The following is a 23,448-nucleotide window of genomic DNA, read 5'->3' as shown; positions in this document are numbered from 1 at the left end:
ACAGAAGGCATTAGTTATTTGAAAGCACACTGTGAACATCCCTCACCCATTACTCCTTCAGCATGGGAGGTGAAGTGCTCCAGCCCAGTGATCCTCAACATTTTCCATGCTGGAACTATTCAGAACTGCCAGGTAAGAGCACTTGGCTGAGGGAGCAGGGAATGGACTGAAGCACAGGGGAGATGCAGTTCAGATGCTGCTCTGTGACTGTGACCAGCTGCTGCAGTTGGGTTCCCCTGCCTTTGGTACAGACTGTCCATTCTGATAGTGATAAAAGAATTTGTACACTTCCTAGAAAGCAATTCCCAGCACAGCAGATCTGAGTCCCATAAGAACATGACACTACAAACAGTAGGAAAATCCTGAATGTCTGGATACTACTGGAACAAGACTAAGACCATCTCACCTCTGCATAAAGGCATCTGCAGAGTTTGAGCTTATTCACCAGAATAAGCACCATATTTAGTCCGTTTTAAGCATTCCTGACCTCCAGCTTTTTCCTGTTCCTCCTCCAGTGGACTTAAATCAAACTGAAAAGTAACAGAATAAAGTCTTCTACCTGGTTTGAATAATTTTGCCCTATCTATATAATTTTTCTTATAGATATTTTAATTCTGACAATGTTATCATAAATCACAAGCTGCTTTGCTGTGAGTTATGCACAAGAGAACAGAAATGGCACATTCTGCATCCCGAGTCATGTGGGATCACTCACTCCTGTAATATATTGTGAATCAGATAAAAAAGAAGATCCATCCTTCATACCATGATAAATCAGAGAGATGAGTACAGCCCAGCACTCCATTGGCAGAACAGATGAGATTCATATTTACATGGCCCCTCCCTACACCACGGGATTACACCCAGTATCATCACTTAAAATCCCTCAGCGTTATGACAGTGGTTGCCATATCAGGGCTCACTTAAAACTTAAGAACTCATCGGTTCTGTAAACCTTAGGTAGGTTTTGAAAAGGTGCTGACAACTGCTAATTGTCTATTGCCCCAAAAGGAGATGAAAGACAAATGCTTTTCTTCCCACTTACTCTAAGTTGTGGCGCTGCTTTCACAGCTTGTGCCACCAAACCAAGCACATTTACTCATTTATCACTAAGACCCTAAACCCAGGCAGCTGCCACCTCCGAGTTGTTCCAGAGCTTTCCACCTCAAGCAACTGCCTCAGAAGGAATAAATACCACAATAATCCCTGTATTGTATCTCAGAATCACTTTTCTCCTGTAACCCTCCCAAGCATGAGATGCAGATCAAGCCAGCTTATGCGGAACGTTCAAGTTACTAGAATGAGACACTCATTGAGCGCAGAGTCAGATTCCTTCCACAAATACCTGTCACTTAAAGCCATTAACTCCGAGTGTATTAGGAAAGAGGGAAAACAGGCACGGAAAAGAGCACAACAGATGGGGACCCTTGAGTGTTAGTGGGGATGCAGACCTGTGGTCTAAGCTGGAGAAGTTGTGTTCAACACCTACGAGAGGACTAAAACCACAGAGCTTTCTTTATGAAGTGCTTTTAGGCACCTGTGCACGCACTGGTGAATGAGGAAGAATTATTCCAGCATAAAGGCAGAATTGTTCTAGTATGAAGCACTATCATACTGCCCATAAACACACAGCACCATGAGAACGTACAGAACAAGTTCGGTATGGACAGAAAGCCATTCTTAAGGAGAACCGGGCAGGTCCTCCCGAACACACCGGCCGCAACACGGCCCCGTCTCCGCTCCAGCCTTCCTCCTGCCCCAACGCGAGCCTCGGCAGGGCTCGCCCCGTCCCAGGCAGGAGCGTTTGGGATCCCGTGAGGGAAGCGTTACCGGAGCGTGTTTGAGTAACGCTACGGAAGGGGACGGCAGGGAGCGCTCCGTGCTGCCGGAGCCAGGATGCCGGCTGCTCTGAAAGGGTCATTTGTTTCTACCGTGGAAATTTTAGAGTTTCCGGGAAGGTCGCTGACTTCGGGGGCACGGCCGAGCCGCGGCTGTCTGTGTCCGTCCGTCTGCCTGTCTGTCCGTCCTCCCTCCCTCCCCGGGGCGCCGTCCGGTGCCGCCCCGGCTCCCCCCCGTCCCTCCCGGCGCAGCCCCCGACCAGCGGCCATGTGCCCGAGCCCCGGCACTCGCCGGTGAGCACAGGGGCGGCGGATGTCCGGCCGCGGTCACCGCTCCCCGCGCTCGGCTCTGCCCGGTCCCATTCCGCGGGTCGCAGCGCCCGTCCCGCCGCTCCGCACCGCGCTCACCTGCGCTCCGCGCCCTCCGGGACGCGCTGCTCGGGGTCCTGCGGCGACTCCGCCAGCGCCTCGGCGGCGACTGCCCACGGGAGCCCGCGCCGCGCCGCGCCGCTAGTGAGCATGTCCGAGCGCCGGGCATGCGGAGTGAGCGCGGGCGGCGCGGCCGCGGCCCTGCCTCCGCCCTCACCTGCCGTCAGCTCCGCGGGGCGGGCCGCGGGAGCTCCCCCGGGGCCGCGCTGGGTCCCCGCAGCACCGGGACCCCCGGGAGCGCGGGGCCGGAACCCGCCCGCGCTGAGCGCATTGTTCAGCACAAGCGCATCCTGCTGATAAGCGGGTGGTGTTCCCGCTGCTCCCAAGTGCGGGAGCACCTGTCTCCTCCAGCTGGACCGCGGACACTTGATGGTAATTCCCTCCTGGCTCAGGCCTGGCTGTGGGAATCATCAGCAGTGTGTGCTTCCGTGAAGGTCGCTCTGGAGTGACTCCCCAATGGCAAAGTGAGCGTCCACAAGCTCAGGTTCCAGCCTCTCCAAGCGGCAACAGGCAGCCTGGTTCATCTCACCCACATGCGGGATACTGGAGGCTGCCCAGGACCCACAGGGAATTCTGTACACATGGAGTTCCAACACTGAAGCTCTGCACTTGCCACTCATGCAGCACTTTGAAGTTATCTTCAACCACAAGCTTCTGTTTGTGCCCAGCACATCACAGCCTTCCCTCCTCTGGCCATTCCTGCAGCAGCAGCAATACTTGACAAACACAGACTGCTGTGCTCAAAGCAGCAAATTAGAGTTTTATGGACTCTTTATGAGTATTTAAAACCTTTTAGAAAGCTGAACTAATACACTGTCTCTCTCTGATGTCTCCCCCAGGATCCTGGCACATACTCGTCTGGATACAGTCTAAAGGAAGAGTTCCCTCTGGGAAAGGCAGCTCAGTCCCACCAGTGTCCTCTACTGCTGCTACAAGTCAGTCAGTAACATTGCTGGACAATTTACTGAAATCCAAAGAACACCAGAATCATCCCTCTCACCTCTTCTGAGAGTATTTGGGGTTCCTCTGACTCGACCCAACAACTGACACCTGCACAGTCCATGTCTTTGCTAACTTCCAGGTGGAGTTTCACATTAGTACTAGAAAGACAACGTGAGGAAACTGGAGCAACAACCACGGGCTGGCTCTGCCCACCCCAACCTGCTGCCACAACTGAAGTCTATTACAGGGTTTGTAGGTACCTAAGACAAAGGGATATAAATTCCCAGTTTCACTTAGGTATGTTTTTAAACAGTTTTTACACGGTTCCTTCTCTTCAGACTCCTTCAGTTAAAAAGGACGCAAACACAGTTAGAAAACATCCTGCAGCAAAACACACACATTCCCATTCATTCCCAATACTGAAAACTGAAATTACCCTTAGAAAAGCACCTAACTGGTGATGCCCACCACATCAAACCCGAAATAATCAGCTCAGGGATTTTCCATTCCTCACATACAAACCTGGTCTAGAGGAAGGTGTCCCTGCCCATGGCAGGGGTTGGAACTTCCAACCCAAACCATCGATAACACTCCACTAATATCTTCCTCTACCACTGAATTCCTGATGTGTGAACCCTCCTATCACATTCAGGGCACGACCGCAGTGACAGCACAGACAATCAATATTGAAGAGGATCAAAACACTCTTCAAAGCTCTTTCCCTTCCTTTGTAGTTGGAAAGTGCTTCCAGAATTCCAATAGAATGAATACAGCCAGACAAAGACTGATTGCAACTCTGGTACACCCAAGTGTTTCTACAGGAAACACTCCCAGTCACTTAATATTAACATTCATGGCTACTAACTTCACCCTAGTGACAAAAAACTGTTCACAACGCAGCTACAGTCACCCCAATGACTGCAGAAGCCACACATTTTTGTGCCGACGTTTCTCAGTTTGGAACAGCAGGGACCAAGTTTGTTATCAGGTAACCACCACCATAAGAAGGTTAAAAAGAGAACAATAAAAACCTTATGCTTACAGTCTTGCATCCTCCATTGCGACTAACCACACGGATGATTTCTCCTGTAGGAATAAGTTCAATTTGCAGCTCCATTTTTCCAAGGGAAGTTAGTATATCTCTCTATTCTTTATGGATAGTTCTGGTCTCAAAGCGCAGCAGCACCCGAGTAGCCTAGGAGAAGACCTTGACTAACTGCAATCTTGGGTTCAGAGCCCTGTTGCGAGAGGAAGAGACGAAACTCTGTATTTATACCAAGTGTAGGTGTGAGCTGAAACAACAATTAAGTTCAAGACTAGTTTCCATGTGTTGAGACAGTTCCAAGAAGCCTGAATTTATGTTCGTGTTTATTGTCACAAACTGTTGATGTTCCCACTTTAGTCCCAGTGGACTTAGAAAAGTCCGGATGCTGGTTCAGAGGTATTAGCACGAAACAATCCTATGTCAGACTCTACAAATCTATCACGACATTTTGTGTAGAAAAAGAGTCTTCATCTTAGCCCCCAGATCCTTGGTTTGGAGATAGAGCAATGGAAAATACTGATTGCTCTCATGGTAAGTACAGGAAGTTCTTCAAATTGCTGTGGAACTAAATCATTCTTAACTGAATCCTTGATCATGGCAAAGGAAATTAACTTGTACTTTGCTGCACAAAAATTCCTACTATGAACATGAGGAAAAATAATCTGGTGAATGCTGGTGTAAGACATGTCATCCATTCACGCAGTATGTAATCCTACCACCCCCCTCTGCACACCCTCAACAGATGAAGATGTACTGCCTGTGATCAGTCTAAATGTCAGGTATTTTAAGACCTGCTGCGAGGAGACAATTCCTTCTATCTTCTTGGAATAGTCACATTTGAGTTTTCAGCTCTACTACAAACCAATTCCAGATGCTGCTTGTCAAAAAAGCCATCCAGTTGTTAAGATGAAGGAGCTCCCAGCCATTCCACAGCAGATACAGGGAACACCACTCTGCTCCGTAACCGAAAAGATATGGCCTGTCACTGTCACGTGTTTCGTATCTGGAATTACTCTTAACATCCCTTAGCTGTTACATACAAGATTGTTCCAGTCCAACAACTGTTTCCTTGACCACTTCCCAATACTGAAAAAGAGATTTTATCACATTGGAGGAAACCATCACTGTCGCTTCCCCAAACAAACCCACCCAATTCTAAGTAACGTGGAGCAACACTGAGCCTCTTATCTACCTTCCTATGCAGAGAAATGCCAAAGAGGAGCAGTCTACACCACCAAAGCTGTTTAACTGGAATGATTCTGTGACACAGAGACCAGAATCATGTGCAAAAAAAAAATCCCTCTGAAAATGGGTACAAGTGAGAACACGATGGAGAAAAGGAAAGGATAAAGAAAGCAGAAAGAGGGTGAAAAATGTAAGAGAGAATAAAACGGAAGAGGGGAACATGGTGTGGACTCTGCTGAGGCACGTTCAAACTGCAGTTACATAAAGCTCCTGTCTGATAAGCGATGCTGAACCGTTCCCTGCTGGGGCTGGTATTTGATAAGTGTCTGTTTCCAAGAAAGCAGGGGCACAGGTTAAAGTGGTTGTTATTGTCTTTTTCTTCTCTTTGTGGTGCCAGAAAATTCTGATTTTCTGGATTTCCCTGCACCTCTGCATTTCCTCTCACTTATTTGCATTCCCAGGTTGTCTTCCAGGGATTCTTCCAAGCTGAGCTTTTCGCTCCCACACAGACTTCTCTTCCTACTTTCTTGATGGCACATCGGAGATGTTCTTTTAATTGCAGAGACCTTGTAAGGGGAAGATGACAGCTCCACTGTACTACAGGGAGGTGGGATGTACACACAGAAACCTGATTTTTCTTAAGTTGAAGCAATTAAACAGACAAACTCAGTGCAGTTCCCAGGTAGATCAGTTTCCAGAGGAACTAAATGTGTACTGCACAGATTCATCAGCTGGGGAGTGCCATTACCTTGGCTCAACACATCAGGCACACAGAGTAACTTACTCTGCACTACTGTGTACTACACAACTCTCCAGTGTTTGAGCTTGTGCCTGAAGAGAGTTAAAGCAAGCAAGCTGTGCACAGACAACTGGCCTCAAACACTTCTTCCATATTTACACAAACGTCTTCTCCATTCTCTTTCAAGAAAAAACAGGTATATGGAGACTAGGATATTGTCTGCTTAATGCATGAGTTATAAAGTCAAATAAAACCATGCAGTGATGAGAACCAGGATCTGTGATCTCTGTATCTTATTATTACAGAAGAAATTGCTTCATTTCAATCCCTTTCAAGTACCAAGTCCCTATATCCAAGGACAAAAAGGGCCATCGGAAATACTCTTGTCAGTAAGGCAGAGTTCTCAAAAGGCTTCCTCTCTCAAGGAAAACCTAATTCAAGCTTTGTTCAAGTGGCCTTTCCACTGCAGTACATTAATTCAGACAAGTTCATCTGCGTGTCACTCAGTGTCCAAGAGCAGAGAAGGAAGCAGTGGTAGTAGAAACAATGGGCTTTATCTGAACGTATTTTTAGGGTCTAACAAACACGCAAGACATCTTGGAAGTATTTCCTGTTTACAGAGAGCTGCACTATCTATGTGCAATGATACCCTGCACATCCTGAGCTAGCCAGGAATCAGAAATATATGGAAGTCAAATGAGGCTATACTGGACAACATTCCTTGGTTGGCATATTTGGAATCATAGAATGGTTTGGGTTGGAAAGGACCTTTAAAGCTCATCTAGTCCAATCCCCCTGCAAAGAGCAGGGACAGCTTCAACTAGATCAGGTTGCTCAGAACCACAAGTAACCCTTAGATGGAAATGATTTGATAGCAAATGTATATTAAAACATATAAAATTTGAAATATGAAATATGATGTAGCAGATCTTTCACAGAGAATAAAAGAATAAAAGACATCTCAGATCAGGCTGTGAAAGGTTCACTGTGAAAAAGTGAAATTAGAAGAACCTGTTCTTAAGAAAGCAATTTAAGTAGCTTGAGCATTTTTGCAAGGAAAATATCACCCCCCCTTGATCCAAATCAGAATTCCATTCTAAACCACTGCAATACTGTTGTATCTGTGCATTAAAGATGACCAAAGTTCCATGGAGAAAGGTTACCATGCACCAATCCATGCTCCCACCCAAACCGCCGTGTTTGTTCTCAAATCAGTCAAGGCCATGTAGAACACTTCACTGCCAGGATTTATTTTAGTGGTACATGAAAAGAAACCATGTGAGTATAAAAACATTTCCCGTGGTTAGAACATCCAACGAAAGGTGTTTTAAGAAAATTTCATCAGAAATTGCATCATTACAGGTGATGGAATAGTTTGAAAAGCTACCATAGGTAACAGTCATAACAGAAGTGCCCCTGTGTGCAAAATACTGAAGAAAGAAGTACCCAGTTGCGTGCAGTGTCCTACTACCACTGAAGCAGATTCAATCTCAGCTGCTGTGGGCATTCTCGGTGAAGTCCTGTGGGTCAAAGGATTAGTTTACAAAATGCAGCTTCTGTGTCCAGTGATTGAGATTGAGAGAGGGTTGTCAGCTCTCACATGCCATGAAGGATCTTGAGTTCCTTGCCCATGTAAAGCGGCTGTATGGCTCCCCCTCTGCGCTGCGCATGAACAGCAGATGCACCCTGATTAGAAGAAACTGGATCTTGGTCCACAATAAAGCGCCAGCTGTGGTCTGGAATTCCAAGACCACTTTTCTCTGAGCTCTCCACACAATCTCCTTGCATGGAGCATGGTAATACAGTTCCACAAGTGAAATCAGATAGCGAGTACAACTTCAGAACTGCAAAAGTTCTTTGCAATTCAGCAGGGATTTGTCTGATGCCCTCAATTGCCATAAAGTCACATATCTGACAGATTTAGTGCAAAACTAGTTCTTGTAAGACCAGGGCAGATGTGAAAACTGTGTTGTTCCAAAGTGTAAGAGGAATGTATAGAGTGTAAACCTCAAGTTTACACAGTTTTAATCCATGCAATGAACACAGTATCCTCCAAACCTGCCCTCACTACTTACAACTGGAAACAATTCCCAACACCAAGCATTAAGGCTGAGATACCACTAACTAAAATGTACAGAGTCAAGTGTTCTTAAACCCCACACTGCAACTACCTAGCCAGTTAGCCTATGTAAGAGTTTCCACAGCATACAAAGACATCCAGACCCCAGAAGACTTTATACAGTGAAATGATGTAAGCAAGTAACTGCAAACCAAATGTCACATCAAGGTGTTAACTCCCAAAAGAATCCTGTAACAACTAAGGCTTTGAGGACAAAGGAATCCACTGGGTTCTGAAGCAATATTCCAGCATAAACACATCAACATCCTTTGCTTTGCTCTTCCACTTGAACTACATTTTCTCTCTTCCATCCATAAGCAACAGAAGAGTGATTAGTAACTAACTCTACTTACCACACATGGTAGGTAGCTTGAGGCTGTGTATCTACAACATGGGAGACTCACAAGTGCTCTTTTCCAGCACTAGTCTGAAATTCTATGGAATGTTGTGTCTCTCCTAATCTTTTCCAAAGACCTCCATTTCCTCATCAAGAAATAAAACCATTTTTGAAGCTAACTACCTACCTTTCAGGGTTTTAAAGGTACATAATGTTTCTTAGTCCATCTTCACCCGCCAGTGGGAGGATCCATTAAGGTCTAAGCACCTCTAGAAAAACAGGAATTTTGCAGGCCCTATAGTGCTATAAATTGTAGAGATTTACAATTTTCATAGCAAAGATGATGCCATGAGAAAGAATCTGTTCCACTGAAATTCCCCATTGACAATCCACATCATGTCTGTAGCAAGTGTAGCAATGATGTGGCAGGATGATACCAAGGAAGCACTTAAATTTGGCTTTACATTTCCAAACTCAGTATGACAACTGAAACCAGTTGGGGTTAGTACCACGAGCTCTGCCAACCAGTGCTTCAGGAACTCTGCTCAGCTGCAATTCCTGTCAGAAACTGTGGGATCCTGGTTAACTCTGAGCCTGGGACTAGTCTAAAAGTGAGGTTATTTTACTTCTCTTAAATCAGAGGGAGAAATGCAATAGAGAAATTACTAATTTGCTTTATAAAAGAATTTAAAAAAAGCAGGAAAAGTGCATTTTGACGAATGTATCTCCATTTGGACAAATGAGAAATGGGAAATCCTACAAACAGCTATCAGTAAGGCATGGAGAAAAGGGATCTACCACCAAAAGAGACTTCACACACTCCAAAGATGTTGGTTTCATGTGACCTGTTGCCACATGTGTTTCCCCAAAGGTAACCAGCTAACATTTGAAAGGCAAATAAAACTTTAAAACCAGGTAAGCTGCTCTATCTAATAAATAACTTCTTAAATAACTTCATTTAAACTCAAAAATCTGGCAATCAATGATTGAGGGGTTACAGTATAGTAACTACTGTGTCATAAATAAAACATCCTCTACAAAAAAGAAGCAAGCCTGAAAAATCTAATACAGATCACAACTTCCTTAGGTTAAATCCTTGTATTAGAAATGTCTATCACCTTAAAACATACAGCATTCAGCAGGTGCTACTTGTATGGTTCTTATCCAGTGCAAGAGAATTACTCTTCCCATAACAATAAAAATACCTGTTTCTGCAATAAATTATCTCCTATGAGCTTACAAAGTTTCTGAACAATCCTACCTGTCTTACTTGCACTGTCTCACTCCATCTTCTGATTATAAGCTTTTACTCTCACTAAGACATAAAGAATCATCTGACTCCTGAATCGGGACCACTAAATGCCCTTTCTGCCTTCAGAACTCGTCGTGTGATTCCAGATTGTCAGGTCTCTGCATCCAACTGTTCTCTTCCTGTGGCAGCTCCTTTCCTATTAATGTTCTGTTAGGCTGAATCTAGAAGAAAGACAGCAGTTAGAAACCAAATTAACACGTTGAGAAACACTCTGTTGCCCTATACTAACAATACACCATTAAAGAAAGATGTCTTATACACTTGTTAGAAACTGAGGAAATTCAAAGTGATGCATCTAAGCAGCAATTGTGAAATTAGGAAAACAACCTAGTAAAAAAAAAAAAACCCCACTAAACTGGTATCAAAACATTTAGTGTCGTGCAAAAAGAAAGGCAGATGGTGTGTTCTATCCACGTACAACTGACATCCTGCAGACTGTGTGGCAGATATTAAGCTCAGAGACAACAGAAATACTGGTCTCTGTGATGTTTCTCACCAATACAGAAAGAAAAATATGAATAGTAGCACTGAGATACACCAGGAACCTTCATTACTGTATTCCCCAAGGTAATGGAGTTTCACTAAATATACAAGAAACACTTCTGTGCAAATCTATCACAGATAGAGCACAAGGAACTCACATACAACCTGTCAGAAACTCGGCAGCATTTAAGGTGAGTTGAGTTCTCATCTTTACAGAAACTCGGGACCTAACATGACAGAGCCTAAAGTTCCAAAAATGAAAGCTGACAGAGAAACTCATCTTGTTTCATTACAACAACGTGTTGTTATAACAGCTACCAGAGTCTTTTAGCACATCAGCAGATTCTTTTATGGAATGTTAGCCAGGGCATATCCTCTCTGCAACTATTTCTGCTGCCACCTCTCCCAGGATTAACACAGCTGCACACACCTGTGTTCAGATGCACATGAAAGGAAAAGAAATAGAAATCACATCAACATTAAGCAAAGCTTCCAAATACATTACCTGAAAAGGCTGGCTGATACCAACTATTGACTGCAGATTATTGCTATAAAAGCAAAGCAAGAATTCTCCTCCCGCATCTGGTATTTCTGCAGCACTCATGTAAACCTGGCAACAAGAGCAAGAACAGGCAATGGGCACCTTCCACGGAGAAAGAAGCCTACAAAAAAGCAGTCTCTGCTATTCAGGACACCACAAAAATCAGTATTTACTATTTATAAGTAAGTGTAAAGCTAAATGTAAGCTAAAAAGGATGAAGACAGAAGTAACTCATGAAGTGAATATCCCTCCCCATGCTAGCGAGCTGACTGGGTTCAGCAAGAAACAACCCAGAGCTGTTGAAGAGGAAGGGGCAAGGCCACACGGGCAGCAAGGAGGGAGATGAGCTGCCTCCTGGTGGCAATGTGTTACATGGAGCAGCCGAACAAAGCCACCACCTCGGGTTTGTACTGTCCCAAAGACCGCAGCCCACAGCATCCTGCTAAAACAGCGTTCACAGTCCTTATGCTTCTAAACTTAGTGACAGGAAACCACGGCAGCAGAAACAGACCAAACCATAACATGACAGTAGTTTTTAACACAATGAAAAGTCACTACAGCACTGAATTGCTTTTTCATGAACTCCCTTAAGCAACATGATCTCACCTGAGAAGGTGTGCTACACTGCCTGGAAATCACTAAGAATTAGGAAGAGGGATTTTAAACTATAATATCACTTCCAATTTGTTTTGACTGGAAAGAGGATATAGAACCTGCAAAAGAGGATATGGAACAAACAGACCTTAAATACTACTCTAAAGGAAACAACATTAGAAAGAAATACCACTGGCTTACTTGTTTACCACCTTTGTTAGAAGAAATTTCATCATCTTCTACCCAGGAATAAGTAACATAGTCATTCACATGCCTGAAAGTCACCTGCAAAGAAAGATGCAAATCATTGGCCTGCTGAAGGAAACAAAAATCTGCTACCTGGAAAACTCAAAGTTGGGACAGAGATGTTTGCTACTACACAGGAGTAATTTAAACACTCAGGGGCATGCACAAATCTTTTGTTTCTGAAAGGGTGCAAGTGCTCTGTTCTCTCTCCCTTCCATGGACTTCTTTGTTGTTCTTTCTTGGCTGTATAAATCTTTTGAACTGCAGGCATGAGGGGAGGACAAGTCCTTTTCACAGCTTCAGTGCCATTTTACTTGAATAGATCACCACATTATCTTAGCAGGTAATTGAAAGCTTGTGATATGTGATATGTGATAAAGCTTGCATGCAATGCAACTAAACTGTCAGCATAAGAAACTTGCAGCAATAGAGGATACATGACTATTACAGAGTTTTGCACTAGCAAGAATCACCATGTCCTGTGACAGAAGAATATCAGCTACCTCATCCAGTCATATTCACCACCTTCATTAAAGAGCCACAATGAGGTAACATTACCTTGAAGAGTCCAATCCAGTCCCAGGCACTGCTTGGGAATTCAGGCACTGCAGAATAGTTGATGAGAACATCGTGTTCTGCACTCCACTCGCCCTCAGGATTCAGTGTGACCAAAGGTTCTGATACAAGAGGCTTCAACTAGACAAAAGAAGAGAGTTTCAAGTGAGTCATGTTTGTCCTGCTTTCCGTTACCCTTTTCAAGTTATTCTCTGCCGCAGCTGCTGTGGGACTCAGAACTGAATGGAAATAACCTGAAAGCCATTTGCTGCCTTCACTATAATCAGAATGAAACAGAGATTATGACTTAAAACCAGCTACTCTAAGGCAACACTGAGCAAACCCAACTTTTTCTTAAGGATGTAAGTGGGACAGCACCTCAAGCCCAAATGTTCCTGTAACAGGTTTGTGATCGCTGATGCCATAGCTCATGTGACTGACATAGTTATTCAAAGTAACAGAAATTGTCTGCTGTTCCTCAGAGAATTCGCCTTCTTTTGGCGCATGCTGGCAGAGGTTCTTCACTCTCCAAAGGATTCTGTCTGTCCACGCTGGCTTTCTTTTCTTCTCACTGCAAAAGTGTAAGGTAAAAGTGAAATGAGAAGTGAACAAACGGCTGCCAAAAGCTAAAAATACTGAGAAAGATCTACTCAAAGTTGAAAGATTGTCAGATGTATATTAATAGGAGAAGGCAATCACATCCAGGCTTCATTTTACAGCTCTGTTCGATATGCTTTACAACCAAGGTTTCCTCAATTTGAATTCAAGTCCGTTTACCACAGGTAAGTTGCACACGTTTCTGAAAGAGGAGTAAAATGAAGGGGAGAAGGGAATTTCAGTGGGTTAGTTGGCTTCATACAGGAAATGATACTTTCTCCTAAACCACTCCATAAAACCATGCAAGAACATTAACTGCCCCAAGCTTCAAACGCATAGTTGTTCTGAGAAAAGGGGCACAAACTTATGGAGGATGTAGGAAGAGTCTGAATGATGTTTGAAATGACTCAAAACATTTGAGAACAGGTTTCTTTTCACAACAAAAACCAGGCAAACTCAGGTAGCTTGAACTAATCAATGCTGTATTTCAAGTTTCTCTACATTGCACTAGCCTGCATTCCAAGTTTGCAAGCTATTGGTGTCTTGTAATAAAAGGCTTTAAGAATTCCATCCTCAAGACATTGTGCCTGCAGCCTGCAAGTGTGCTACACATCAACCTGTAATTATGATTCAGAGTTTCCTTTTATACCATATCAATAACAACAGAAGACATGAGCCTTTCCTGGTTCTCTCTGTAGTGGGAGGAAGACTTAACAGCAACTCTCTGTATGGATGTATCACTTCAAATTGAGATGGAGAAAAGATCATACCCTATGGAAAAGGAATTAGAACGGACTGGATTGAATTATAGAAGTTAATGTGCAGGATGTATAAGGAAAACTGTCAGTTTAATAACTATCAGAATCATCATAAACTGGAAATGCCATTTAGTTCTTTTTGGTTTACCCCTTCCCATATCAAGTCTGACTCACCTTTAATAAGGTGGAAAGATTTTAAATGACTTAGGAGCCATATCCCACTCACTACAGGAATTCTATAAACCGACAGAAATCTCTATGAGCTGCCAGATGTCTGCTCTGCTGTGCAATAAAACACCAAACCAACAGCTGAAGTTAATACACTCACTAGTTTAGAGAAGAAAAGGCGTATTAGACGGGAAACAGACCCTCAAAATCCACACTGAAGATGTATCAAAGATAACAAAATGCTGTGTGCTTCATATAACACACATTTTCAAGGGTGATCTACTGATCACCCCCATCCAACCAAAATCTGCCAGCTTGAAGAGCAGCAGAATGCACACAGTATGCACAAGCATGATTTATGTTAACTGAGCCAATACAGACTATGATTCTATGAATCATTCTTACAATGTTTAGGTTTCGATTATTATAAGCACTTTTTGTTAACTGGATTTACTGCTGGTCCTGTTATATCTCTTCACACTCAATTAGGGTGTAAAATGTCTTTGGATCCAAATGAATAAGCTTCCAATGTTAAGTGCAACAGCAGAGGAGACAACGCTGCAGCTTTCGGACAGGTTCAGAACATCCCTGAAGAAAATCAGCTCTCATCTGATTTTCAAATATTTCACAAAAATCAAATCAAAAGCTCAGGAAGGAGCATTTGCTTTGATTTTGAAATATTTACACATCTAGGAAATCCAGAAAGTTTTCTTCTTACTTAAACCAAAAGAGGGACTTCTGCTCTCTGGAAGTAAAGAAAAAGATAAGTACAAACCCCTTGTTTGGACAGGAATTTATCCTTCTGTTGAAACATAAGACTAATACTTTAGAACAAACTTTAGTGTCAGAGAAAAACTTTGGAAAGTTAAGAAATGTCATTTTCAACTTACAATATTTTATGTAGACACATTTACACCTATTTTCAAATACCAGTGGCATCAAATGGAATAATTAAATAGAGAAGGAGAACAAAAATTGCAGCCACTTACTCTCTTCCCTTCGCTCACTTCTGACACCAGTGGGCACTTTTAGTATTAAAGAACAAAAAGAAGTGGCTTAAACAAATGCTGGTTTATCATGTTAAGCCAGTCTTTCCTAGAAGAAAGCTGGGTTGTTTCACCACTTCCCTCATGCAATCAGCAGACTCAGGCTTCTTCAGCCAGAAATACTTATTTCCTCTAACTTGACCACTAAATGAGCCCAACAGAATAGCTCCGTAGCTCCAGTTAACCAGTACACTCATTACTAAAGTGATATTTAGCCAAGCACTACATTCACTCTAATATTCCATGTCTAAACTCATTTGATTATGCTTTTACCTTGTGTCATATACATCCGAATGAAGGTCAAACTTGTAGGTGGGTTTAAAGTGCAGAGGACCCTCTATGAATTCCTGAAGAAATGCTTCCTTCTTTTTTGCCATATTTAACTGCAGAAATAAAAAGTAACTTTTAAAGATGATGTTTAAGAACCAGAGCTCAATGGGCAATCGGGAAAGGAGATGAGAAAGCATCTTCCAAGAATCCAACACCTCAGTCAATACAATATATTTGGAAAGGCCAATTCAGAAGTGCCTCTTTGTTACTGCCAGAACTGACATGACCTGTTTAAAAGTTTTGTAGCAGTTCTACTCAAAAATTCCAGTAGAAGCTTCTCTTAAAAATAATTCTTGGGAGAAGAAATAAGGAGGAGACACTAAGGTGAGGAACAATTCACAAGTTCAAAGAAAACTTCAAATGCAAGCATTGTAAATGAGTAGGAAACTAAAGAAAAGCAGAAATGGACTGCAATTGATTGGGGGTTATGACTGAGAAGGGAGAGAGTGAACAGCCAGATTTGTTCCACCTCGTGTACTCTGAACCTGTGTTCTTTAATAGAAATTAGAAACTCCAGAGGTAAGGCTAACTACAGTGTTTGTGTGCATTAAAACCAAACCAACCCAACCCCCCCAAACACATTAAGACATCGTACCTGGTCCTTTTCCCAGAGCAGATTGTAACGCTTGTTGTTTATTGATTCCCGGACAAAGTGTATGCCGTAATCCGCGATCCGGAAGTTCAGATCTCCAAACCAGAAGAGAACACTTAAAAGAAAGGCAAAAACCCAAGGAAGATTTATAGAAATCCATTAGCAGGAGGGAAGAAGTCAACAGAATACAACAGGAAAGCTGGGTTTTGAAGTAAATTAACTTCTCTTTGAAAAAATCCCTGTTTTCAATGTTTTCTTCAGGAGTGGACACCCCAAACTTGAACTTATGGAAACAAAGCCTTTATTTTAATGCAATTTGTAATTTCTTAGAAGATGATAGTGAGTGATTTGGTACATGCCCATGCACATCATCAAGAAAATGAAACATATTAAACTGAAATATAAACCACTCACAGTGCCAGGGTTCTAAAGGCTGAGAAGCCCTCAGCCAGATACTAAAAATGGCCCAAAACATAACACAAATAGCCTCAAAAAATGGAGGAAGATAATCATTTAATACCAATCTAAAGGATTTTTGGTATAAATGGGCTTTAGCTTCTAAAGCTCTCCAGCACATGCACTACATACACTAACAAATTTAATGCAATTCAAGACTGGAAGAGAACAGTGTCGCAAAATAGACCATCTTTCAGGTTATTCCACACAGGATTCAGGATCAAGGCTGAAAAGACATTCAAAATAAAAATGACGGATGAAAACTCCAAACCCCAAACTCTTCAGAGTTTACCATAGAACAGATAACACCAACACAGCCAGAAGAGGGTCAGAACAACTCACTCATGTTCCAAGGCACTTGGAATATTCTCTCCTTCAAACTGCATTTCCAGGATTTTCTCAAAGTCATCCAGTCGCTGCTCTGTGTTCTCCATATGAGCTGGCAAGTGGCAGTTCATGAAACAAACTGTGTGACCATAGAGGGACATGCGAATGGTGACTCCTCCTTTGTTGCCCTGGTGTGGAAGATGAACTACAGTCAACGCCTGCAAATGTAGCTATTACCACCACCTACCCATCTTTAAACCTTGCTACTTAGATTTAAATGAATTGAATTTCTTTCTATGTAAGAGGTATATCAGTTAATAAACTAGTAAAATTATGGTCTGTGCTGTGCACTCGCACACAAGGTTCAAACAAGTGAGTCTTACTGCTGGACATTTTTAAGGAACCCATCTATCCTCCTTCCCACCATGAAACCATTCAGAGGCACACACCACCATAAGGAACCAGGTAATCAAGTCTCGGATACTTCCTCACCCAGTATCCATAGAGGCCTGTGCGTGTGAACTGGGTATGAAGGTCCCGTATGAAAGGCAGGTGGACATGCTTCACAAAGATCAGAAGCAGCAATCCCTGCATGCGAACGGAGGAGAGCTGGAAGAGACACAAAAGAGGGACTGGTCATTTCCAGGGAGGTGTTTGGAATTCCTTGGGTCTACTTCACAACAGCTTTTAGGTGCGGAATGCCATAGCAGAAGTCATGCAGTTCCTCACCAAGCCTGGCTTCAGCGCTGTGCTGTAAAGAACACATCCTTATGGTACACTTGCTTATAAACAATCCTGATGAATCTCTCAACTAATCAGTTGGGAGAGTTCTTAGTTGCAACACTACATTACAAATCTGAAGTAGACCTCAAAACATGTGTATTTGCCCAAACATCTTTAAGGACCTTTCTCCTGCCTCACCAACCTCTTGTTTCTATCTTTCTGTCTGTTCAGGAAGAACCAAATCCTTGATTTTTCACCTTCAATAAGTGAACACCTACAAGTCCTCCAACAGGAGCAACTTCTTTGAACTGAAACATCCTTCAGCAGATAACTCATCATTCTAAATGCCATTAAAATGCCTAAAAAGCACAGTGGTTAATTCTGGGCATTGGCAAAACCCATGAGTTGCAAATAGCAGTAACTCTTGCCTGCGATGCCTGTAAAAACTGATTTACCAAACAGTTCCAAAGATGTTTAAGCTTTAAGATACTGTTTGGGTTTTTTGTGGTTTGGGGTGTTTTTCTAGCATGTGTGTGGAAATAGTCTAAACAAAGATGTTCTTCATTAAAAATGTATGAACTTTACAATGGTCCTGGCATGAAAGACAAAATTCATTTGAAGTGTTTGTTTTAATGATAATGATTCAATTTCAAATACAGATGTTGAAATAGATGAACTGCAGTTCAATTTTATGCTGGATGAACTTAGAGAAAGACCACATTAGGAGAAAACCTGATATTAAGAATAACAGTGACTATGTGACTGCTGAAGCACACAAACTCAGCCCCCAATTTAAAACAGAATTCCTCCTTCCTTTGCCTCCACACCTACACAATTAAATGATTTCAGAACCTACGTTAATGTTTTCACTGCCCTTGAACCCAACAAAATGCTAAGCAGTATATTGAAATGATGGATCACAGTTAGTAGGTAATGCATAAATATTTGTGCCTGATCAGACATTTGGAGTAACCAGTATTCTCCTTTCCACACTTTTGCTCAGGAGATACCAAGATCTTTCAGTCCCTTTACTATTTGCTGCCATTCTGCTGCAGGCCAGTCCTCAGATATTTCTCAAGATTCATACAAAACCTCTTCTCCCTGTAGGACTTGAACATCCAAGCACAGTGAATCTGTGCTGGAACTAGTGCTGGTCCCACCAATACTTAGTGCAAAATTAAGAAGAGAACTTCCATTGAGGGGATGTGATTCTGTCAATGAGGAAAGAATTGAGTGACTCCAGCCAACACAGCACTCTGGAAATAGACCCTGTTATTGAAGGGGCAGAATGTCCCAAGGATGACAACTACCCCTCTACACCCAACCTTGTCACAGGTCAGCAAAGCGTGGGTAACTGCTCCTCTCCTTCTCTGCCAGCTTCCCAGACGAGTCCTAGCAGAAGCTCTTCTCACTGCCTGTGTTGATTCTGACCCAGCCTGACAGTTGCCTTATTGTGAAGAGCTGATCAAGTCCTGCTGAAAAACCATTAGGTGGCAGCATCCTTTCATCAGTGTGTCCAAAGGGCCACATTTCTAAATTGGAATTCAAAGTCAACCATGCATTCCACTAGGAATTCTCTTTAACTGCCTGTACACAGGCAGATTTTGACTGTTTATCAGCAATGCCTCACACTAGAATGAACAATGTTTTCTTTTCCTTTTTATAAATCCCAATGGGTCCTTTGTTTTGTTTAATTACAGTTAAAAGAATGAGTCTGACTGGCACGCAGATAATACAGTCATCTCAGCAAAATCACCCTGAAATACAGCTTTAGAAAACCAATATAACATTCAAAAGGTTTTAATATCTCTTTATTAGAGAAATTCAGGATATCCTCCTATGTTACTGTTTGCATTATTAATATAGCCACTACTTTAGCTGATCTTACGCCCCAGATATTACCAAAAATCTTGTAATTTAAACTACCAGAGTGTTGTTGAGTGTAAGTTTACATCACATTTCATCTTAAATCATCTTCATTACTCTCTTCCTTGAGAATGTATTCATATTACGACAGGGGTATTTTTCTATTCATCACAGGTTCTGCAGCACTTCCACAGGCTGTTGCCAGTGTATTTGAGCAACGTCCTGCTGCTTGTCAGCTGAGGTGCAAAAGCACCAAACCCACCCAACTATTCCAAATGAGAACTAAAAAACCATGTCAAATTGTTATTGCTAAAATGAAGGTCATTAGTATCAATAGAGAAAAATTAAATTGCCTTTATCAACAAACCAGGACAAAACAAGTGTGATGTAGAATCACTTTTAACACATGTGTACTATGGAATTGATTGACACCTGCAAAAACCACCATCAACTTATCTTTTATGGAGAGTTTGACAGGAAAACACATCTGTATGGAGCTGGGGAAGACATTTTCCTTCACTGCTGTGACACTTTAAGAGATGGCAACAATTACCTTGATATATCCCAAGGGAGACAATACAGTCATGAAGAAAATGCTCCATGGATCATCAAATGCCAAGTCAGACAGAAAATTGGTGATTTTTGAGTTTACCTCCTGTAAGCTGAAGACATCAAGATTACTCACACTGTATCACTTGGTTTTGACAGCATTCATACAGCCTTCTCAGAACACAGACCACAGCATCCTAACAGGGCTCTCTCAGCATAACTCAGAAATGTCTTGCTGTTCAGTTTCTCACTGACAGGCAGTTCAACCCATCCACAATCTAACACATCGAACGCTGAGAAAAGCCAAGTTAAAGCAGCTCAGATACAGCTGAAAACGGAGTTTAAGGCAATGCTAGACTTAAAAGATGTTATCATAAATAACCTATCTGCCAGGCCTCAAAATCTCAAGACAGTTTGTAAAGCATGATGGCAAATTGTGCCTAATAAGCCTGAACTAATTCGTTTCAAACATGCTGAATTTTGGATAACTTTCATATCAAAATGAATGTGCTTCCACGTGCCAACAAAGAAAACAGCAGCCAAAGACTTTTTGTGTGTTTAGAAACAAAGATATTCCACATTTTGTCACAAAACAACAGCAGAAAGGAAAAGCTTCTCTTGCTATAAATCATGTCTGTTCTAAGTCACTAACTCTAGTCTTCACCTTCTGTTAGCAACAATGTTAAATCATCTCCTAGGCAGTGATTCACATTGCACAGTCCTCCCAAAGCAGACATAAAGCTCTCGAGATTGAGCAGTTTTGCAATAAACTTACAAAGCAAGTTCTTTAATATATTTAAATATAAATGTACACTTACCCTATAACATACATATCCATAGTCGGGCCCAGTGAATCGAGCTGAAGTAAACTACTGACATCAGGAGGTGGAGAAGCTGTGCCCACATTCCAAGTAACTAAGTGCAGTCTACAAAGAAAAGTCACACAAAAGCAATGCTAAAGCTGAAATGTGAACAGGTAACTAACACTAAGAGCATCTAATTTCCCCACAGAATTTCTATCTACAGAAAACAAAAGCTTTCTGTCACTTTTGATCAGTCAGAAATCTATTTATTAGCTAGCACCACAAACCCGATCAACTAGAGGGAACAAAACCTGAATTCCTGCCATTTATCCTTCAGCTTTTTCCCCCACATGAGGAAAGCTTCATCCAGAGTGCGAGACACTTCTTCATTAACTTCATCATCCGAGCTGATGTCCTCTACACAAGCCATAAGCTGGGCTACTCGCTGTCGGAGCTGCAGGCGGCCGCTGGACCCTGTGCTGCTGAAACTGGCAGAGCGGCTGCGGACATGGTGCAGGCTCTCCAAATCGGACAGGGAGAGAGCTGCTGAATCTTGACATGCATCTTCACTGCTGAGGGATGCCATGTGCTCCAGAAAGTAACCACACTCTGAAGGAGCAGCTCATTAAAATCCTAACTATAAAAGAAGCAGATGGCCAAGGGTCTTCCAGATCAAGTTTGCACTCGTGTGAGATGCTGCTAAAGCAACGGGACAAATGTAGATGCAGCAAGGCTGGAAAAGCCTGTAGCATTACCAGCATGCTCACTGGGTTGTTACAAAAGCTGCAATCATATCCTACCTCACACAGGGAATTGTTTCCTTGTAATAGATTTAAGGCAGTTAATTCTATAAGCTCAAGATTTAAAAGAATTTATTGCTGATTTGAATCAATCATGTGCCTCCATCTGTAGGCTACCAGAAATACAATCTCCAGCTCCCAGACATGCAAACACAGTTCTGACCAACACCAAGCAGAGCTGCTGCTCCCCTTGAGCACTGTCAGAAACATTCACGTGTTCTCTGACTTATTGTCTCTTTATAAGACAGTAATTTCAGCATCAGAGCTTCTAAAAAGGGGACTCAGTTTACAGTCAGTCTTGTTACAAATCAGATAGACTTAAAAGATAACAAGCTGTTAATTTTCCATCCATCTTAGGGTCCTATGTTATCAGTTAACTATTAACTGATAGTTAAACAGTGAATCCCACCAATATACCCGCTGTTAGGGACATGTTTTTATCCCACAATCAACTGCCTGCTCAAAGTGACACAGTGTGGAAGAGCTGGAAAGTGACCTTGCAACCAGACTAAAATGATCCATCATTTCTCTCACCCATAGATTCTCTTTGTAAGACTACACTGAAGTAGGCAAAAGCTCTTCTAAAACAAATTTCTAGGGGGAAAAAAGAAAGGAAAAGGTATTTATGCTGCAAATTTAATCTGTCAGAGATGTATCACCTGGGAACACTCTGCACTTACTATTTTTGTAAAAGCAATTACCTGATTAAACAAAACTGAAACAATATTGAGGTCATCAGTTATTACTGACAGAAATTACACTCCTCAAAGTGCTCAGTATCCACACTGGTCAGAACAGGGGGAAAACTGCAGCACTAGAATTTACACCGAAGGGAAAAAAACACTGGTAAAAATGTCAAGCACATCCCTAATAGTTCAGTTTCACTGCAGGTTATGATGACTGCAGGAAAGACTTAATGGTGAGAAACGTCCATGCACCTGCAAAGCAAATAACCTGCAGCGTTATGCAGTCCCAAAGGCCTGCTGATGCTTCACGAGTCCACAGCAGCAGTGCCCATGGTAAGGAGGGGACATGAGTGACACCAGTGATTCATGTGATGCCACAGGATTCACGTGATGCCACAAAAACAGCCTTTACCAAAGGGAGAAGGTAATGCTCAAGCTCCTCCAGAAGCTTTCCCACCACCAAAGCCCAGCCTCGGGTACTCTCTCTGCCAACACATTCCTAAATACAAGCAAACTACTGTTTTGCGTCACTGATTCCTGAAGTGATTCAATAGTTAAAGAATCTTTTAGGGTCTCAGTGTTTGTAATAGCGCATTAAGGTGAATTTTAGTATCCTTGAGCTGATGTCAGTGTTCATTGTCCGGTGTTCTTTTACCTTCCTATACAGACACTATCCTTTAAGTAGGTTTCTCTACAGAACAGTGTGAGACACCGCAACTCATCACCTCAGCAGATGGAACTTATCACCTCAGGAGGTGCAACGCGAAGACACAACGTAAAACCACCGTAAAAGCACAAGCCAAAGAGTAATTCAAGCTCCTTTCTCCTCACAAAAGCGACAAATTTGAGACAGCAGCTACATTAATCGCATTAACGCCCTCATTAAACCTAAGCAGGTCTCTGGAAAGCCCCAAGGACCCAAACAATACTCAATAAGCCCCCCTGAAGCGACTCCAGCCCCGACGCTTTCGAATCAGATCAGCTTTTCTTTACTTCTTACGACTATGTAACACCGCCAATTAGCGAAACTCCCTCTTAATGAGCAAAAACACAAGTTGCGCTAATTCCGCCCTAATTGCGTAACGACTTGGCGACTTTTCCCCCGTTCCCACCCAACCTCCCCTCACACCGACCCCTCAAAGCCGCCCGCTCACCTCAGCTCCCTCCCGGCGCCGCGGTGCGCCGGTTCCATGCCCATGGACCCGGGCGGGAGGCGCTGGGAAGGGGACACCGGGCGCCCCGGCCTCGGCTCTCCCGGCCCGGCCCGGCCCGCGGCCTCCTCGCTCCCCTCAGCGAGGCCACGCCCACCGCGGGCAGCGGCCCGCGCCTATTGGCCCTCGTGACAAGGGCGGGACGGCGGAAAGGCGGTGGCGCCCCCTAGC

At 42.9% G+C, this 23,448-nt stretch overlaps 2 protein-coding genes across 6 annotated transcripts in view; both read right to left on the bottom strand.

The window, feature by feature from the left end:
- The window catches only part of MYO1C (myosin IC), a 52,326-nt gene extending 49,987 nt beyond the window's left edge, over positions 1–2,339 (bottom strand). The window contains exon 1 of one of the 2 annotated variants that reach the window (XM_030472579.1): positions 2,247–2,339. The gene's annotated coding sequence lies outside the window, so the exon portion shown is untranslated. The remainder of the gene's footprint in view (positions 1–2,246) is intronic. The other variant, XM_030472580.1, reaches the window with a different exon arrangement.
- A 5,065-nt stretch (positions 2,340–7,404) lies between these two features.
- Positions 7,405–23,403, bottom strand: INPP5K (inositol polyphosphate-5-phosphatase K). 4 transcript variants are annotated; one of them, XM_030472376.1, is made up of 13 exons: positions 23,221–23,382; positions 20,596–20,703; positions 19,782–19,890; positions 17,132–17,248; positions 16,655–16,827; positions 15,860–15,971; positions 15,208–15,317; positions 14,607–14,633; positions 12,744–12,936; positions 12,369–12,506; positions 11,774–11,849; positions 10,935–11,039; positions 7,405–10,107 (listed from the first exon to the last, which is right to left on the bottom strand). In XM_030472376.1, the coding sequence occupies exons 1-12, from the start codon at positions 23,262–23,264 to the stop codon at positions 10,978–10,980; spliced, it is 1,269 nt and encodes a 422-aa protein (XP_030328236.1). In that variant the 5' UTR covers positions 23,265–23,382; the 3' UTR covers positions 7,405–10,107; positions 10,935–10,977. The 4 variants fall into 4 exon arrangements, with proteins under 4 accessions (XP_030328236.1, XP_030328235.1, XP_030328237.1 ...); XM_030472374.2 differs by having other exon boundaries at positions 7,413–10,107; positions 11,766–11,849; positions 23,221–23,383; XM_030472375.1 differs by lacking the exon at positions 14,607–14,633 and having other exon boundaries at positions 11,766–11,849; positions 23,221–23,403.
- Between the last annotated feature and the right edge of the window lie 45 nt (positions 23,404–23,448).

This window comes from Strigops habroptila (genome assembly GCF_004027225.2).
Source record: "Strigops habroptila isolate Jane chromosome 13 unlocalized genomic scaffold, bStrHab1.2.pri S16, whole genome shotgun sequence".
Classification (NCBI taxonomy): domain Eukaryota; kingdom Metazoa; phylum Chordata; class Aves; order Psittaciformes; family Psittacidae; genus Strigops; species Strigops habroptila.
Note: the sequence above shows the minus strand (reverse complement) of the source record. Positions and strands in the feature narration are given on the sequence as shown.